Genomic DNA, 20,107 nt, shown 5'->3' with positions numbered 1-20,107 from the left:
TAATAATAATAATAAAAGTTTCCCTATATTCCCTAGATAGACTTCCATTTCCCCTTGGTCTTTTAGAAAGATCATATATTTTCCTTTGAACTTTTTAGAAAGATTACTTAAGCCTTTTCTCTCTCTTATTCATACGTGAGGCACTTTCTCGTATGCTCAATCCCACCCCCTCGAGTCTATTAAAACTAACTCCAGTTAATGTCAGCTTTTGATTCATATGGCTAATGAAAAAGTTAGAATTTTCCTACTGTGGGGCCATTTCACTTTGCAAATTCTCTTTTGTTTTTTGTTTTTGCATGTGCATGTAGTGTGTGTGCATGCCTGCTAGTGCGTGTGTGTGTGTGTGCGTGTGTGTGTATCCTTGAATGTGTGAAGGGTGTGTGAGCCAAAGATGGACCTCATGTATCCTCCTCCATCTCTCTACCTTATCTTCTGAGGTAGCGTCTCTCCCGGAACCCCAAATTTGCTGTTTTGGCTGTATCTAGCTAGTTTGCCCTGAGATACTCTCATCTTGGCCTCTGAAGGCCTAGTATTTCTGGCTCAGATTAAAGGGTGGGCTGCTATGTTCACACGGCTTTTACCTGAGTTTTAAGGAGCTAAATTCTGATTCTCACGCTGACGTGACAAGCACTTTATACACTGGGCTATATTCCCAGCACTAATTTAGCGAATTCTTGATCTCCTGTTTTATCAGACACAGAAAAACAGGGTAAGAAATCACTCATTCTGGTCATCCCTGAGTCTTAGCCGGAGCTGAACTTTCTTTTCTTTAACAGAAGAGTTAGGGCCAGTTCTCTTAGTAACCGCAGAGCCATTCAAACAAACCAGGCCCATCACTCCTTCCATCTCAGAGCTACGGGCTGGAAGCCTCGTAACACCCCCTACGTTCACTGTGGCTCTCTCCCCGACTTTATCCCTCATCTCACACTTGTCTTCTTGAGCCTTTCCATGGCTGCTAAATGGCTGTTCAGTTTCAATCTCATCTCTGAAATTCTCCTGCCTCTTGGTCTTAATTGAAGTCTTCCAGCTCACCACTCAGAATCCTGCTTCCCTTTAGCCCTCTCAAATCAAGTTTCTTCCCTTAAAGTGGGATTGAGTTGGCAGGACGCTCGTCTTCTCCCTCGTTTCTCGTTTCCACTTTCTGTGCACTGCCCCTCTAACTGCTGTGTGCAATCCAACCCCTTCGCAGTTTCTTCTAGATTGCCACACGGCGTCTCTTCCTGCTCTCCTAGCTTTCCCCCCTCTGGCCACTTAACAAAGTCTCTAGCATACAACATAGGGAGTCCTTTCTTTCTCTCAACTAGTTCTATCTTATTACTCTTGTTGTGGAAAGGTGCATAACGCAGGAAACTACTAATCCACAGAGGATTAGAGGCACATAAATAACCTCTGGTCCTATCTCATGGGTTGATGCTAAACCAGTGCAGCTGAAATCAGAAAGGGGCAGACTTCCTGGACAGGTTTGCTTTTGGTTTTCTTATATAACATAGTGGAAGGACAATGCTCAGAAGCACACTGAATCCGTGTCACTCATCTACCAGTTTTTTTTTTTAAATAAAGACAAATCTCAAGTTATTATTACTGAAATATTTTTCTCTCCTTTCCATTTATAATCACTTAATTATACATTCTCTACATTATATTTTCCTTATTTTTTTTTGCCAAGTCTCTACAACAGACAGAGTGATACTAGCAGAATATAAAAATGTTCATCCTTCCTTCTTTAATCTATGGAGAGCAGGTATGATAAAATTAGATGAACTTTTGCCTGAGCAGGAGTTTTCACTATTTAATTTCTGCCTTCTTTCTTGACTGGAATTTTGTTGCTCCTCCTTGGAACTCTGTCCACTCTGAACTACCTATAATTTCTTACATACACTTTGATGCTTCATGTTTACATATTCCTCAATGAGTTAGCTTGTTGATCTTTTCTACATCTTGAAGGTACTTTAGCATCTATATTCTCTTACAGAAACACACCTGATGGCCATTCCCCACACCCAAGAAACTGAGTGCTATCTCCGCTCTGGAATTTCTGTCCTGCCCTCTTTAGTGAGAATGCACTGAGCTGATATGTGGTGGGTGTTTAAACTTAGAGAAGGCAGAATGATGTCTTATTTCCCTTGGTATTTCTAGCACAGAAAGAGGAATAGAATGTCCCCCATAGGCTCATGTATCTGAACACCTACCTGGCTGGTGGTGGTTATTACGGAATGCACCTTTGCTGGGAGAAGTACGTCTCTAGGAATGGGCTTTAAGAGTTTATAACCTAGCCCCACTTTCTGCTTGTTCTATCTGCTTCCTGTGTGTGGACATAATGTGATCCCCAGCTTCCTGCTCCTGCTTATACAGGTCCTTTCCTGTTATTGTGAACTCCAGTCCTCTGGATCCGTAAGCCAAAATAAACTCCTGTATTCTTCACTTCCTTTCGGTCATGGTCTTTATCACAATAACAGAAAGTAACTAATACGGACACATTTCATACACATGAAGTGGACCCAAATAATTTATTGTGAATTTTAATTTGAAAGAAGACCCTTATTTATGTATATAATTTAGAGATACCCAAACCTGCTTTACTCACATTTTTAAAATCTTTTTAAAATCCTATTTAAATCTTATGGAAAGGACTGGTTGGGTATATTTGTTCTTATTTCTGCTTGAGTCATCAAATTTTAGAAGACCACAGCGTTCAATAATCACTTACACCACAGAGAATGCTCCATATCAGTTCTGTATGTGATTTATACACGTTCGTAACTTTTTGATGATAACTTCCCGATCTTTCTGAAATGTAAGCCAAAGCTAGAGACAGAGGGAAATGTATATGTGTATGTATATCTAACACTACATTTGAACAATATAACAAATGCCAAAAGATTGCAAGTTTCCCAGCACATGATCAGATATCCTCACTTTGTTCTTAAAAATGTGGAAATAATCAGGGATCGAGCCCTCTCACCATTAACAATGAATTTTTATTTCTCCGTCCACAGAAATCACAAAAAAAGCAACAACCCAACCAGAAGACTTAAACATGAAGAACTGTCATGGTTTGACATATTATTAAAATAATGCATTTTAATTTTGATACTCTAAATATTGAAATAAAGACAAACTTATGAGAGCCTACTGAGTATTTTTTTTTATAGTGAAGTCACTGTCTAAGCTCATTTTCTGCTTTTAAAAGCTCTTATTTATTTACTGTTACTTTTTCTTTGAAACAAGATGTGACTATGCAGCTCGGGTTGGCCTGAAACTTACATCTCATCAAAGGTAAATTTGAACCCATGCTCTTCCAGCCACTGTCTCCTGAGTGTTGAGATTGCAGGCATGCCCCAGCATACCCATCTAAAATTCTTTTACAAAGATCCAGAAACTTCCTAGGTCTCACTTGAAAAAAATATTTATATTTGAAGATTATACACATTACACTTAGAAGAGAATGGAAGGTTTGCCAGAGTAATAACTTCCACATTAACCTCTAAACTTTGACACAGGAATATGCATCATATATATCTTAATGTATACCTTAATATAACTTATAGTCAACACACACATTTTCTCTTCCCTATATCTCTCAACTTGACCCACTCATTCATAGACCCATAGACTTTCATATTTTCGTGAGAGGAAACTAAGGCAAAATTAGATGTCTCTCATCTTTTTTTTAATATTTTCTTTTTTTTAATTTAATTTTTTATTTTTTTTATCAGTTACATTTTATTAACTCTGTATCCCAGCCGTGTCCCCATCCCTCATTCCCTCCCAGTCCCTCCCTCCCTCCCTCATCTCCACCCTGCCCCTTTCCAAGTCCACTGATGGGGGGGACCTCCTCCCCATTCATCTGATCCTGTTTTATCAGGTATCTTCAGGACTGGCTGCAAAGCCCTCCTCTGTGGCCTAACAGGACTGCTCCTCCTTTTGGGGGTGGGGAGACCAAAGAGCCAGTCATTGAGTTCCTGTTAAAAAATAGTCCTTGTTCCCCTCACTTTGGGAAACCAATTGGTTACTGAGCTACCACAGGCTACATCTGAGTGGAGGTTCTAGGTTATATCCATACATGGTCCTTGGTTGAATGTCAGTCTCAGAAAAGACCCTGTGCCCAGATATATTTGGTCCTTGTGGAGCTCCTATCCTTTCCCCAACAGACTAACTCCCCTTCTTTCTTATGATTACCTTACTCTGCCAAAGGTTTGGTCATGAGTCTTTGCTTTGAAAACACTGCTAGTTAGAGTCTTTCAGATGCGCTCAGTAGACTCCTGTCATACGTTCAATGCACATCCCATCTGTCTTTCGTTTCCTTGAGCAGACATGGGGTAAGATGATGTCTCTCATCTTGATGAGAGTACCACAGTCTAGAATATGTGTCTCCTTTTCAGTTAGCCAAGTTGACAAAAGGTCAGTCATGTCTTCCTAATGGAGTGGGATGTAAGGACCAGTATTTGCCACTATTCTCAATTCCTGGGACTATACGGTGTTAGAACATTCTATAAAAACATGAATGTCCCTAAAGCATAATATCTGGGTTCATTACCTAAGACCACAGTGACCAGGTACAAGATAAAGGTTAAATGCCTAGAAGTTTAATTTCTACACCAATCAACTGTGTCAGCATGTCAGCCACACGTCACAGCTGCATGGCTCCTGGTACGAAGAGCTCCACCTCAGCTGCTAATAAGGATGTGTTTCTTAATTGATAAACTTGATTCAAAGAAGGTCTGTACTTAGTGCTCGCCATTACTTTCACAGACTCGCCTGTTTTACAGCTGTATAGACAGGTGTTTGAGAATATAAGAAATTAAAACAGAAATCGGAAAGCTTTTTAGTCCATTTTGCTAATTAATATGTCAAAGCTCGTAAAGAAGAGCTCCCTGGCTTTCTCAGTACTGCATCATCTTAAAGAGCTGGGTCAGCAAAGATCCCTGCAGACAGTCAATACATATTAAAACAGCTCCAAGCAGTAAATCAAAACAACAGAAGAAGAAGATGACACGGTAGAAAAAAAAAGGAAGCAAAATTTATAGGCTCTTTCAAACTGAATACAAGAGGAACACTGAACTATTGGTGAGGTTCAGTATTTAAACAGGGAAAGTGGGAAGGAAGTATCTCCCAGGTAGACTGTATTGCTCTGAGTACAGCCAAATTTAAAAGAAAAATAAATAAATATCAAACACCAAGTTAATTTTATTTTCTCTGGATTCTAAGATTTCTTCAGAACACTTAAGTCATCTTAAAACTATCTAATACCAAGCGACCAGAACTAAAATCATATATATGTAAATATATATTTGTGTGTTTGTGTGTGTGTATAACATGATATAGTCTAAGCTGGTTGTAGTTATATATCTAGGAAGACCTCCTCATCTAGAAAGGTCACACACTCATCTATTAAAGAAATATATCTAGGAAGACACACATTCATCTATTAAAAAAATAGGGCTATAAATTTGAGAGAGTCGGGGGAGGTAATGAAAGCAGTTAAATGATTTAATAATGTCCTAATTGCAAAAAATAATAAAAAAATTAGTTTTCTTGTTTAAGTACATTTGTCTACCTTGCGTTTCTAGGGTATGAATATTGTTCAATTATTGAGAAAGACACGAAAGTATTTTCCAAGATTCACTAGAACTTGAACTAAACACAAGCTATTCTGTTTCTAACTTCTCTGGGTGGGTCTTATCATTCTGTAGAGTTCCCTTACATGGTGAAGACCCCGCAAGATTACAAACCTCACTGAAGTAATGGTGGAATGAATGCACTTTCTCTTAAGGAAAGCTCATGCAATGAGTTGGTTGTTATGAGAATCTCAAGAGTAATGTGTTGATTCCAGAATGGGTGAAGGGAAACCACCATTTTGAGCCAAAAATTATAGGAAGATTTAGCTTACCTGGGCCTTTGATATGATTTTAGGCCTGAGGCATCAACCACTTAAAGATTAAACCAAGGAAAAGGTGCCAAAAATCTTGTCACAAAATTGGGATGCACCCAAGCCAGACCAGCAGATGGAACTTGGCACAGAATTGCTCTCTACTCACTAAGTGGCTGACTCAGAAGAAAGCTTAACTCTGATGAATTTATTAAACGTTGAGTATCCTCCCAAATAAGATGGATGGTAGATTTAAGTCAGCATATACAATTTAATTTACTTTAACTTCCTGATAGTCTTGGATAATGTTAAAGCTGTCCACATTTCTGGAATTAAAGAGAAAGCTGCTCTTCTTAGCCAAAATATGTTGATCTAGTACTTAAGAATTCCAAAGATAGGATTTCAGGAAGGAAAAACCCTGTATCTCAGGAAAGCGTTAAGGGATCATTTGAGTACTGGCAAGAGTATGATCATGGTCTCTTACAAGGTAAAATTTAGCATGACAATAGCCTACAGAATACCCTAGAAGTTTGCCATGGCAGATTTATTTCCCATTATCTATCTATCTATCTATCTATCTATCTATCTATCTATCTATCTGTCATCTATTTGATTGTCTGCCTTTTGTCAGTTATCTGTCTCGCTACCTATAATCAATTTATTTGCTGCAAAAATTTTAAATGACTTCCTAACAAAGTTTTCAGAATGAAAAGAACGCTTAATCCTTTGTTGTTATCATGTCACTACCCCTCCATCACCAACACCCTATGAGAAATCCCTCTACATCAGAAGTTCTCAATCTTCCTAATGCTGCAACCCTTTATAACACAGTTCCTCATGTTATGGTGATCCCCAACCATAAGCTTATTTTCATTGTTACTTCATAACTGTAATTTTGCTACTGCTATGAATTGTAATGTAACTATATGATATACAGAATATTTGATATGTAACCCCCTCCAAGCAGTTGTGACCCATAGGTTGAGAACCATTACTCTACATGAATACATACGGGAGCTCAGTTTTTATATGAGATATTGATGCCTGAAGAGAATCATATTTAAGGTTGCTTTTCAAAATCACACATGTAAAAAACTATTATAAGTCACGTTCTTGGAGTACGCACATTTACAGACTTAGTCACATAGTCTTCTCTAGTGATGCTCTGTACTTTCTCTCAAGCATCTCTACTGTTGTATAGGATGCACCTCTTCATTATAACACATCAGTATGTAATCACAGGTGTTTGTTCACTCCTCTTCACTTTAGGTCATGTTTGCTGTAAAATTATCAAATATCTTATTTCCCTGAATCATTAAGTGGTTGATGCCTCAGAACTCGAATCAAAGGCCCAGGTAAGGTAACATTTTGTTTTGTTTGTTTGTTTTGTTTTTGCATTATGCATAGATTCCGCAGATGTCCAACAATATAACCTATATGGTGTAGCAATGTATAGAAGGTTCCAAGATATAGGAAAAATGATAGTTGGAGTGATGATATGTTAGTAGCAAATCTTTATGTCATTCAGTACATCTTAACACTATGTTTTTTATTGTATAAAGCTTGCTGGTACTACCTCCGTCTGCTGTATATGTATCTGCCAGCTATGAAATTTTGCCAATTTTGATCTTTCAAAATCTGTATGGTTATTATTTCAAGTTTTGTAGAGTAGTTCTTTATAGAGATTTATACCACATTAGATTAAAACCAACATTTTTATTATAGCAATAAGCTAAGATGATAGTCTCAGTTTAGAAGAGTGACTAATTTTTGATTACCAGCAAAAGGAGATTTTTTTTGAAAATGAAAATGAAAACAAGATTAGAATTTGTGAAAATAACAAGAAAGCGTATTATTTGCTCACTCCCATGAATACAACTTATAAACATTCTATGTGACCACATGAAAAGAATGTCATTGTTCTTAGTATCTATTTGAGCTCTTTATTAGGAAGAATAGAAGAAACCTCCGAGTATGAACCAGGTGTTCATACTCTGCAGACATACCGCTGCAGTCGCTAGAAAATTTAGAGAAGGAAAAAAATATAATAATCTTGCTCTGGAACATGACACAATTAATGAGGCATCAAGGCCACTTCAGCTGGAAAGGTAATTGGCGCACAAACACTGCGATGGTGAAGAATTCTTTGGTTCAGCATGGGAGGGATGCCAGTCATCCATAATCCTCTGTAGAATGGCACATCTGAGTCACACGGGTATTTTCCTACAAAATGATGCATCCCTAGAGGTAGGGAATTACTGTGAGGTTTGCTACCTTACTAACTTTATGTGTTTGCAAATAACCTGCATGGATAATACCGAGGAAAGAGCAGTGGAGAAGGGAGGCCACTAGGAAGAGAAGACAAGGCTTGGGACTGATACATGAAGGTGACTCATCGGGATAGAATAAGACCTCAAAGACCCTTAGAAAGCCAGGCGACCTCTCAGAGATCAGGATGAGAGCTCATTCATGAGGAAGAAGAGGGATAATACAACCATCTCTGGCTCAGGCCTTCCTTGTAACAACACTATATATACCTATTTTTATTTTTTTTTCCTGAGAAATGATTACATTGTTCTTTGATCTTCTCTCTTCCCCAATGTGACAGTCATGGAGAAATTATGTAGAAAAAATTTCCAAATTTTCTTAGCTTTCCTTTTCAACTTTTTTTTTTTGTTTCTTGAAAGTGTTCATCTAGCATATAAGTTTAAGATTTTTGGTTTTATGATGATGATTCTGGAAACCTTTCTTCTCTTTTCTCAAACATTTTGAGTCAGCATGCATTATGCCATTATGCACACAGCCAAGCGATAATTCATCTTTGTGGAAGACAGAGACATCTCATGTATTAATTAGAAAGACTTATACTGGCCGCTGCATAGGAACAGGATCCAAATGCTGCTAAAACACAGCCAGTGATTTCCAGGAAGAGAAAAAGCCAATTACAAGGAATTTCTTACCTGATCTGCGATCAGCCAATGATTGAACTTTGCTTTCATCTGGCACTGAGAAGAAATAAAAGAGACAAGGATTAGACCTGCCTGTAAATCAGACAATTTAAAACTATAAATTCATATAGATTCACAACAAATTAAATCTTTTACTGGCAAAGATTTGAGACTTTTTTTTTCTCCCAGCCTATCCTGGGGTACCTCAATTTTATCCACAGACATTTTAGAGTGAACTATGGGGAGCTATGTTTATTAGCCCTTCTATGAATATAACACATAAAAAATGTCAGTACTTGCAGTTCTTTTAACTGGGCTTTTTCTTTGATGTGTGCAAGAGAAGAACTAAATTCAATGGCCTGGGGATATGTACCAGATAATAAAGCTCCCTGAGTATTAAAGCAATATGTATGCACATATTCAAGACTCAAGGACCAGACTCCTATATCTGGTCAAAAGAGAGAAGGGGAAAGTTTTATATTTTCCCAATGAAGAAAAGACAAAATTTGTAGTAATGGCATTCAACAAAGTAGACATTAGGTCACAAAGCACAGACTTATAAAGATGGAAAACAAATACAGTCAGCACCATGATCACCCCAGCTTTCAGTCTAGACAGCTTCCTGGAGATGGTTTAGAAAGAGGACACAGGACAGACTCAATCCAGTGGTGTCCCTTGTAACAAAGTCATGCTATGTGACATTCAGGGAAGCCAATGCATATGGGGTTTGTAAAGCACAGAACCAGCTTACTATTTTTTTTTTCTGATATCTTCAGAGACAACTACCTCCCATAACCGTAAGACCTAGAAAACCAATCCCAGTAGGAAAAACAAAAAACAAAAACAGCATTTGAGGTTCACACAGTGATGAAACGATGCCCACTTCCAACCTTTGCAGTGGCAAGTTTCATAGCACAGGGGTTCACTTAGAAATGATGACCGGTTGTGCCTCAGTTGTCTGGAAGAATTAGGTCAAGATTTAGACAGCTGTCAAGTGATGGGAAAAAAACTCTGGAAAGCTTTTAAACATAGAAGTAAATCATATATATGGCCTAATAGCTAAATTTTAAAATGAGTTTGTAAGTAAAACTTTCCCTCAAAGACCACTTTAAGACTTGGTGATGACACCAAGTCTTTATCAAAGATTTCAATAAATAATATGGATTCTACAAAAGCCCTGTTAGAAAACACAGGGGAAGGATTCCCGCCATTTCACATAGGGCTACTGTTAAATTGATACTAACACCAGGAAAAGACAGTGTATGAAAACCGCTAATCAACATGCCCCCTGAACACAGGCACAGAATTCCTAGCTCTGTGGATAACCACCACATCAGGAACCAACAACGACCGTACCTACATTCACAGCTTGCAATGTCCATGCTGCCCTGCCAACCTCTGGTGCTCGAGGATGGAAACAAGGAGAGGGGAAGTTACAAACCGGGAAGCCACAAACTGGGAAGCCCGCGTCCGTGTTCCCTGAGGAGTCTGTCTCTTTCCTCCACTCACATTCATCATATTTAACTGACCCAGTCACCACACATAATCAGCCACTCCCCTGACATCCATTCTTGGCTACTTCTTCAGGTTAGAGTTAAAAGCCCTATGACCAACCTGTTCTCACCTGTCTAAGTGTCTTGTGTGATACTTTCGGTTTTGTTTATAGTCGGGTAGTGAGTCAAATCCTACTTATCAGGCACTGACAGCCAAAGTTATCCCTTGTTGTGCCTAAAAGTATTTACAGTGATACTACAAATCAGTATGTTGATAACTAAATATAACAACAGTAGCTGGTATTGCAGAGAACTTGTAACACACAGGTTTATGCATTTTAAATCTATTTAATTATTTTAACCTTCCTAACAAATCTGTGAAGACAAGTACTGCCATCTTCAAGTCTCATATGAAGATTGCTGTTTGCTTCTCATCAGAAATTAAATGACAGTCCTAGCTGCTTTTGTGTGTGTGTGTATTTGACAGTCACAGAAGATTTGCTAGCTGAGAAATTTTAAGGACAATGACACAAATTAAATACAGGAAAACATTTTAAACAATTACATACTAAAAAAAAATCAGAACTCTTTTTATTTGAATTTATGACATTAGACAGAAATCTGGGCCAAGTGTGGGATGCATAGTAGTAATCCTAGAACATTAGAGACAAAGGCAGAATTATCTGGACAGGTTGAAGGCCACCTTGGGCTACACAGCAAGATTCTTCTTTAAAAAATAGTTCTGCACACCAAAATAAATGATGTTAGCTATAATTTCGATTAGCATGTTTGAAAATTTAAAATTCAAATGTATGCAACCTAAACTATTTATTTTAACCACATAAAAGAAGTCATCTTAAGAGTTAGGAACCTGGATTGGAAACTTAAGTTCCTCCGTTTAAAAGTTTTAGACTTTTAGATTTAAGTCATTAACCTTGGGTTCCTCCGTTTCACTACTATAAAATGAGTGAAATGCTGGCACCCCGGCGGTTTGTGGTGAAGATGACAGAAGTAAGTAGATGCTACGTGCTTGGAAGATCACTCGGTAGCACACAGAAAACCTTAGCTAAGGTCAGCATCCGTGGAAACTAAAAAGAAAGGCAGAACATCATGATTGGTAACCAAACAGATGTGGCTCCGCTGCCAGTATTACCGGGAAAATCACTAAGCTCTTTTTAACTCCCATCTTTCCTACGTTAAAAATGGGCATATAAACAGCACACAGGAAATTATGGCAGATTGATAAAGAAAAAGAAAGAAAGAAAAATCACTCAGCACACATCTAGGTAAAGATTCTCCACACTTACCACTTTGGTTAAATGGAAGCTTGAGAGTGGTGCTGGGTGAATTTGGTGGGATGGTGTTGATGGCCTGGCCCTCTCTGGATCATGAAGAGCTACAGAAAGAAAAGCTGAGAGCACACTGCTCCTGAACACGGCATCAGGTGCTTTTGTGTGCTGCCCAGAAGATGCACACTCCTTCCCTGTGTCTCTGGCTGCAGCTCATTTTGCTTTGGAAGATGGGCATTGAAAATACAGTTGAGCAAAGGGCCTTAGTGTGTGTGGTAATTTTAAAGATGGGGTTTCTAGAAAAACAAGGTTTTTGGTGCTTCTTTGCTTCGGCCTGGTTTGACTTTTTTTTTTTTATTTAAATATTGCAAATTTCCTAGTCACATTAGGTTTTACAAGGAACTTCTTAACTTTTTGGCTGAATAATGTCTATTATCCCCAGGAGAAATACTTATCATTATCTTAATAGACAAGTTGAAATTCTTTACAACACTCGAATAAACTATTTTTTAAAACAGTGTGGAAAAATCCAAATGGGTGATAGGCACAAAAAGTAGGGGTCTTTCTCCAAAATACTCTCTGACACAGATGCCTATCTTTGGGATCAACGACAAATGAACAAATATAATGGAAAAGAGAGGGAGCAGTAATGACTTAATAGAACACATTTTATTTAAAAGGTTAAATTTGGAACAATCATCTTTTATGCACATGCTTAGTGCTGGGAAGCAATTTAAATAACAGTGGCAAATGAGAAAATGAGGTAAAATTACACACACCACCAATTTTTTAAATGGCAAGTATTATAATTAATACCCAACTTCCTTTATATCCCACATCACCTTAGAGCAACTATTAGTTATCTCTTGGGGCTGTTGCTTAAAATGTAGTTGTTTCGTTGCATTATATTGAGATAGTACAGAGACTGAAATAGCAGCAATATGATTCCTGACGGGTCTGTACTTCTAAATAAAAGGCTTATCTAAGAAACTGAAAACCGAGTGGGCCTCACGTGAGGAAGGTCTTCTAAGACAGCAAAGAAGCTAAAGCATGGAAAGGACGTGTTGATGGAGGGAGAACCTTAAAGTTTTACATTGTGGTTCTCATGGAAGACTGTTTTACTTTTCTTTTTCTTTATAAAGTTTCTGGAGTTCATCATGTTCTCTTCCTTAACCTTCAATTTTACACAAGGACTGCAACTATTTGCTCTCGGGTATATTAGAGGAATATCCTAGCAATTGAAGAGCTACGAATGAAATGTTGAATCCTTTTGAAGATGTAATGCATAGGCCTTCTTATTACAACCACTGTTTTTACTACTGCCACTGTGAAAATCTTAGAGAGATTACGAAGTTGTCTCTTTTGACATTTCTCTGGCTTTATTCAGCTAATGGGATTTTTATTCTAACCTGTTTTCTGACATTCCACACAAGATCGATGGACACTCTTGGGCTCAATTGCCGCGGGTGCTTAATAAAATGGACCCTATTTGGTTTGGATGTCTGCTAATTTCCTGACGTGTCCTCTGACTCACCAGGGGGCCTTGCGTGAGGGACTCTGCTGCCATGATGATCCATGTTTCTAAGTCTTGTTAAGTCTTTAAAGTCTTAAGTTTTAAGTCTAAGGAGAATGCCCAACTGCCAAGAGCATGTTAAAGCAAAACAAAACAAAAAAACAAACCATAAACACACCACTGTGACTGTGTTTTCTGTTTATTTAATTCTAATCAGGTTCACTGTTAGAATTCAGAGGAAGAAAATATGGAGGGAAGAAAAATCTATGATCAAGATGGCACTCTGCAAGCTTGTTAGCAGCGGACATTAAAGTGCACATAATACGTATGTTGGCTCCCAGCAGGATGTAGTTTTATTAATACAGTGCTTGCTTAAAGTGTTTTATTCTTTTGTCAAGCCTTCCCACACACTTCAAATGCCTTCTCACTAGGGGAAAACAATCCCCTTGCTTATTGATAGCATTTGACACGCATTCTATAACATAAGTGACTATTAGGGACTTCACTTGCTTAATAAAAATTTGCAGAACAGTGGCAGATTTGGTGAGTTAATGGGCCTCATATGCCCTTCTTACGCTGTCAGGATATGGTATATTGCTAACGTGCACAAATCTCTTCAGATAAAAATTGCCATCAGCTACACTTATTCTTTTTGAGAATGCCAAACGCTATGCCTTGAATGGAAATATGCAAATGTGTTCAGATTCCCACTCCGTCATATGGAGATACTTTGAGGCAAAAGAGGCATTCTAAAATATGATGTGATGCTTGCTTTTTATAAAGATAGCCTGGTTTCACTTACTTATCTTAATATCTTTAGCATAATTGAGACAACAATCCTGAAGCTGGTGTCTGCCATAGGAAAGCTCTTTCTTCAAATGAGGCTATAAATACTACTTTTTACATCCTTTTCCAGAGTAGCAAGTAATTCCATCTTGGTTAATAAATTTGTTTCCAAGAGTTGTCCTTCAGAACTTAAAATTGATGTAATTGCCAATATTAGGAATCAATTTTCCTCTCCTTTAGCAGATCAATTTCTGTGCCGGTGATGGATTTCCAGAATTTCTAAGGAATGTAAACCTGATTCCAGTTGTAAATTAAGTTCCCTTCTGAGCAACCATGAACTATTACTGCCTTAATTTATAGTGTTTTCTTATGTCAGTAACTATTTGGCATATCGTTTCTCTGTACAGACTTTTTTGAGTTTTCAGCACTTTGGATACTTAGTGTGTTGAAAAGTTACTACATTTTCTGAAACACACAAACATACACACATACATACACCCATACCTACACAAACATACATACACATACACACATATACACATACATACACACATACATGGACACATACACACATGCACGTGTACACATACATACACAAACCTACACATACACACATATACACACATAAACATAACATTCTGAAAAGGAGATTACAGAGCCAGCATTAGATAGGGCCTGTGTTCATCGCACCATCTCGTAGTAACCTTGCCACCACACAGAGCTGATTCAGACATGTTCCTCATCAAGCCATAAGTTCATCAGAGCTTGACAGCCAAAGTTTTTCCTCCAAGATCATGCTATGTTGTCAAGCCACGGTGACACTGGATAAAAACAGAGGCTCATGTCCCACAGCCATATCAGATTCTCCATATGTTCTTGACTCTTCAGTGAGATCATCAACAATTCCTCTTCTTCCTCCACCAATTTTAGAAATCTCAAACTGCACAATAGAAAACTTAATTTTCATATTTTTCTATTATTGCTTTTAACTCATTAAAAGGTATTGAAAAATAACACGCCTTAGTATTTATTAGTTCTGAATTCATTCAGTATACACCAGTTTGCTTAAAATAATCAGAAAGCCACACTTGTGGCCTAGTACAGAAATCCACATGTGCGACATAATAAACTGTTGACAGAAGGAGAAAGGGAGTGCTTTAGGAACCAGGAGGAGCCAGACAGGCAGAGTTCACAAAACAACCCAGGCTTTATGTGAGTGGACATGGGACCGTAGGAGAGTCACAGATGAATATTAGCACACAGGACAGCTTTACTCACAGAGCAGATACTAGCTCGCATGGAAGAGGCGCTCCAGCTTGAAGTTCACGCAGACTTGACTAGTTCATGTTCATACAGGGACCAGTGTGAACTAACCACTGAGTTGTTCCAGAGGTAAAATGTAAATATTTTCTGATAGGGTGAGACTCGATAAAGGACTCGAACTCACTGTCACGGAGCTTTTGATTACAGCTGTGACTGAGATCTCATCGCCTCTTCTGCCCCTGCCCTTCAGTGAGTCACAGAGCTACTTCCGACAAGGCCTGGCAACTTGCTGCATCATGTGAGGTACAAGCAGTATCTGTTATTGGAGCCATATTATAAATTCATCCCTCCCTGCCTCTCTTGGTGAATACTCTTTAAATACCATGTCTACTTCTCTGTGTTCTGTTCAGGGACAAAAACAATTGGCAATTACCTCACCATTAGTTGTACATCTAATCCACATGAAACTATAAATACCCTTTACAGAAAAGATGCCCTGTTTTCCATTTTTTAACAAGAATCAGGCCTGGCATCTTGAACAATTTCTTTGCGAGGGAAATGCTTGTAATGATAAAGAAAGGACAGCATTTTGGATGTGCCCATTGATCAAAGAGTTGTAAATGAATGAATGAAGCAGTTGTTTACTGTGGTATATTTATTCTCTCTTCCCTCTAAACACACACACACACACACACACACACACACCATAAGTGTGGATACATTCTGTGAATTTCTTGCAGCACAATCTGCAGACAAACTTCTGGCAAGGAAGGGCAGGAGGAGAAGATGATTGGAATCTGATTCTGGTATGGATCACACTAGGCCAAAACAAGATAGAAATGTTTAGAATAAACATACATTCTTATGTTTCTTATGGCGAATGGTAGATTTATAGAAAAGTGAATGGTTGGTAAGCTGGTCACACTCTTGTCTTTTTTTAGAGCTGAGTCTGATATGACTGATCCCTGGGGCACAGGTTTCTATACTTGGCTTATTGGCACTAATCATGCTTGTTTGTTACATGATATGACACTTGAAATAGCAGTTCTCTCTGCTTATAGAAAATAGCACATTGTATTTCCAACACACTATATTCCTAAAACTCTCAATACTTGCTACAATAAGCTTTCCTTTCAATATGCAAATGTCAGAATTTTCTCAAGTTGTAAAGAATAAATAACTACTTCTCTGTTATAGGATATCCAGAAACACACAGCAAAAACAGTAGGATTAAATGTTTGCTCTTACAAAAAACAGTAGAACTAATATATATTATATATTAGTATATATAGCACACATGTAGGAATGAAGTACAATGAAAAGTCCATGTATCAGCCATGTTAATTTTGATATATGTTAATTATTATTTTATGGTGGCTGTTTTTGTTTTACTTTTTATTTTCGAGTATATAATTACATTCCTTTTTTCACTTTCTTCCTTCCAAGTTGTCACACAAGCCCTTTCTTGCTCTCTTTCAAATGCAGTCTCTTTTTTTCTACTAACCTTTATTAAACACACATTTTTTTTAAAGAAAGGAATACATGAGGGTGTTTTGTTTTGTTTTGTTCTGTTTGTTTATTGTTTGTTTTTTGAAGCTTCATAGTTGTTTCTGGGTATCCAGCCTTCCCACCATGCACAGAGGTGAACACAATGTTGAATTTTGCATTTTATGATTCTTTTGTTTGTATATTGCTATGCAATGAATTTGTCTCCAAATTTTTTCAACTTATATCTTTCATTAAATGGATACTGTCAAATAATTTTTGGAGGTCATTGATCTGATTATATATCTTTTTAGCCTGTTTGTAGGTGATTCATATTGAACATAGAATACCATATTCCTTGGGTAACCTCATTAAGTCATGACATGATATTTTTTAAACATACTGTTAGCTACCATTTTTAAAAATTGTAAAAAAGGTTCTGTGCCAATTTATGAGGGATATAGGTCTAATGCATTTTTTTTTGCAGTGTCTTTATCTTATATCTGTATCAGGGAAAAGCTGGCTTCAGAAATTGAACTGAGGAAGCATTCTCCTTTCTTTACTTTTCCAAAGTTTCCTGACATGCTATCTTCCTATCAAGCATTTGATTTCTTCAGAAAGCCATCAGGCCTGAAAGTTTCTTTGGGCAAAGCACTCCAACAATTTTATATTTCTTTAAGAGCTACCGAGCTATTCAGAGTCTTGATTTCTTCTTGTATATGCCTGAGAGTTTGAATCTTTCAAGAAATTTATCCATTACATTTTAGTTGCCAAAATTATTGCTCGTAATATTGGTTTACTCTCTGTCGAGATGTGCAAAATGTGTAGTGAACTCTTTCTCAATCCTCAGAATATTCACATCTTTACATTCACCAATTATATCAATGGATTATCACTTTACTGATCGTATAAAATGGTTTTGCACTATCTGGTGACATGTCTTTACATCTGAAAGACCCAACTACAATATTTCACATAAGGAACTTGGTGGTGATGAATTCTTTTAGCTTTTGTGTACTTAGAACATCACTTGTTTTGAATGATAGATTTTTGGGGTGGGGCAAAGTCTTCTCATGAGGTTAAAAACTGAATTTGATTTTAGTGGATTAGTGATCCTAGCATACTGCTTGTGCTCTCCCGTTCCTAACTTCCCTGTGAAACCTACCGCTGTGTGCCTCTCATGCTTTCTCTACATGTAGTATGTTGATTCCTCAAGCTGCATTTCAGACTCTCCGACGTGAGCAGCTGGATTACAGAGGGTCCTGGTATCATTTTCTTATTTATTTGTTCATGCATGACAATGTACATGCTCATTGAGAGCTTTAGTTTCTGATTTAATTCTGCTTGGAAAAATGTTTGTTTTTTCCCTCATTTGGCAAACTTAAGAATGAGCTCACTAAGTCACTTGCCATTGTCCTGTAGTCACTGGTATTTTAGTGTCATTTTGCATCCTGTTTCAGTTTTTACGTCCTTTGATGTCTCCTCCTATTTACCCATCTTGTTTCCAGCAATGTTTACAATGAAGTTAGATCCAGCCAGAGGGTTTTTCATAGCAGAAGAGAAACTGAATTTATGGAAGTGATACTTGGCTTTTCATATATACTATATAAATGTCTTCATATATATTTTACATATCCATTTAATAGATAGTTAATCTAGGGTTTTTTTAAAAATATATAAACAAATTCTTATAAATCTCAAAGGCCTTGTCTGCTGATTCTAATATCTACGTCAGTTGTGGATTTAATTGTTCAGTCCTCTCCTTATTATGTTCATGTTTCTGTACTTCTTTGGATATGTATTGATCTTTTGTGGATGTCAGATATTATAAATTTTATATTGTTGGGTGCTTTCTATTTTTATCATTAAAAAAGAAAACCTGCAGGACATAGTTTACCTTGCTTGGGAAAAAAATTGATCCTTCTGGACTTTGCTTTTAAGATCTCTTTAGCAGCTCCACAGCAGCATTCACTCCAGGCAGATGAGGCCCTTCCGTCATGACAATAGCATCCTCATGCACACATGTCTACGGACTCTGTGGGCTTTGAGGATGAGCACCATTTCCTAGTCTGTGTTGAGCTCTAAACACTGCTTTAGGAATCCTCCAGGGCTCATTTGATAGTTTCTTTGCATGCATGCTCTGAACATCATACTGTACAATACTGGGGAGAGACTAAATCTATCTGGACTTCTCCCTCTTCTTACCATCTATTATTCTAACCCCCCTTCTCTTCCTAGTTTCTCATCTCCATCTTCTTAACTCAGTCATGGTGAGAACAGGATAATGGTCTGTGGTGTGGTAGTTATTGGTTTCAATGAAATATGCTTTAAAATAGTTAAATATACTAAAACATCATTGTCCCCAGGGACAAAATCATCCTAAACCCCAGAGCCAGTGCCATCAAAGCCATGTTATCAATGACCATCTAAATCCAAACAAAGAGAATGCTGAGCTGAGACCATGATCTCCTGTCTAGGAGTTTTCACTATCATACCACACTGTCTTACACAGGTGCGATGAAAGTCAACTTATGTTACAGGATGTGTGAGCATCTCAACATACATAATCTTATATAATTATTAGAAAAACTCTGAGTGGGCACTATCATTTTTATTTTCCAGGGGAGACAATGGATGCCAAGACGAATTGTGTTATAAATTTTATAAACAAAAAGCTGAGAGCAGAATGATTCCTGACTTCAAAGCAGAAATTCTTGATACTATGTCAGACATAGAGGTAAGAGCTTGCTATTAGCTTTGCAAAGACTACATATTTCTAGTATTCACTGGGTGCTGAAATAGACCTTCACAATAAACTCTGTGGCTGAGCACATGGAGACTCCTAAAAGTAACTCCTAAAAGATATCCTAAAAGGATTTCTGGTGTGCACCACTATAGCTGTTTTTGTGGTACCAGCAATCAGACTCGGGGCTTCAGGCATGCCATGCATACACTGTACCAACTGAGCTACACCCCAGCCCTTTGATGATCAAAACATGAAATAGAGGATACAGCCCAGGAGAAGAACAACAGTGACCATTGAGACTCTCAGAAATAAGTGGGGATGTCATAAGTTGTTGTGTGTTTCACATGCTTTAAAATTCTTATCAGGGATGTATGGACTGCTGTTCATGGGAAAACTAAGAAAAAAAACTAGTTAAAAACTAGTTAAATCATAGAGAATGTATGTGGGTGTGTGGATGAAGCCACAGGGAAAACCACAGAGAATCCAGTGTTCTGTTACGATTGAAAAATAGCATGACTTGAAAGAAGACAGAAGCAGGAACTGGTATAGGAACAGGGTTACTGTTTGGAATGCAGCAAAAGCATCAAATGTTGCTTCAGATTCACATCTCCCTTCCATTCATCCCTACCCCCAAGCTCTTTAATGCAACCTAAGACAGCATTAGCTCTCTTGGCAGCCAAATAGGGCTACTGCTGGCTCATCAACTGTGCAGTCA

At 37.8% G+C, this 20,107-nt stretch overlaps 1 protein-coding gene across 1 annotated transcript in view; it reads right to left on the bottom strand.

The window, feature by feature from the left end:
• Nucleotides 1–20,107, bottom strand: part of Pard3b (par-3 family cell polarity regulator beta) — a 948,430-nt gene that overhangs the window by 335,171 nt on the left and 593,152 nt on the right. Inside the window, exon 16 of the mRNA XM_060368467.1 lies at nucleotides 8,830–8,874. Within this exon, the coding sequence (XP_060224450.1) occupies nucleotides 8,830–8,874 (45 nt within the window). The remainder of the gene's footprint in view (nucleotides 1–8,829; nucleotides 8,875–20,107) is intronic.

The sequence above is a fragment of the Meriones unguiculatus genome, chromosome 15 (genome assembly GCF_030254825.1).
Source record: "Meriones unguiculatus strain TT.TT164.6M chromosome 15, Bangor_MerUng_6.1, whole genome shotgun sequence".
NCBI classification, from domain to species: Eukaryota; Metazoa; Chordata; class Mammalia; order Rodentia; family Muridae; genus Meriones; species Meriones unguiculatus.
This window is presented reverse-complemented; position numbering and strand designations above follow the sequence as displayed.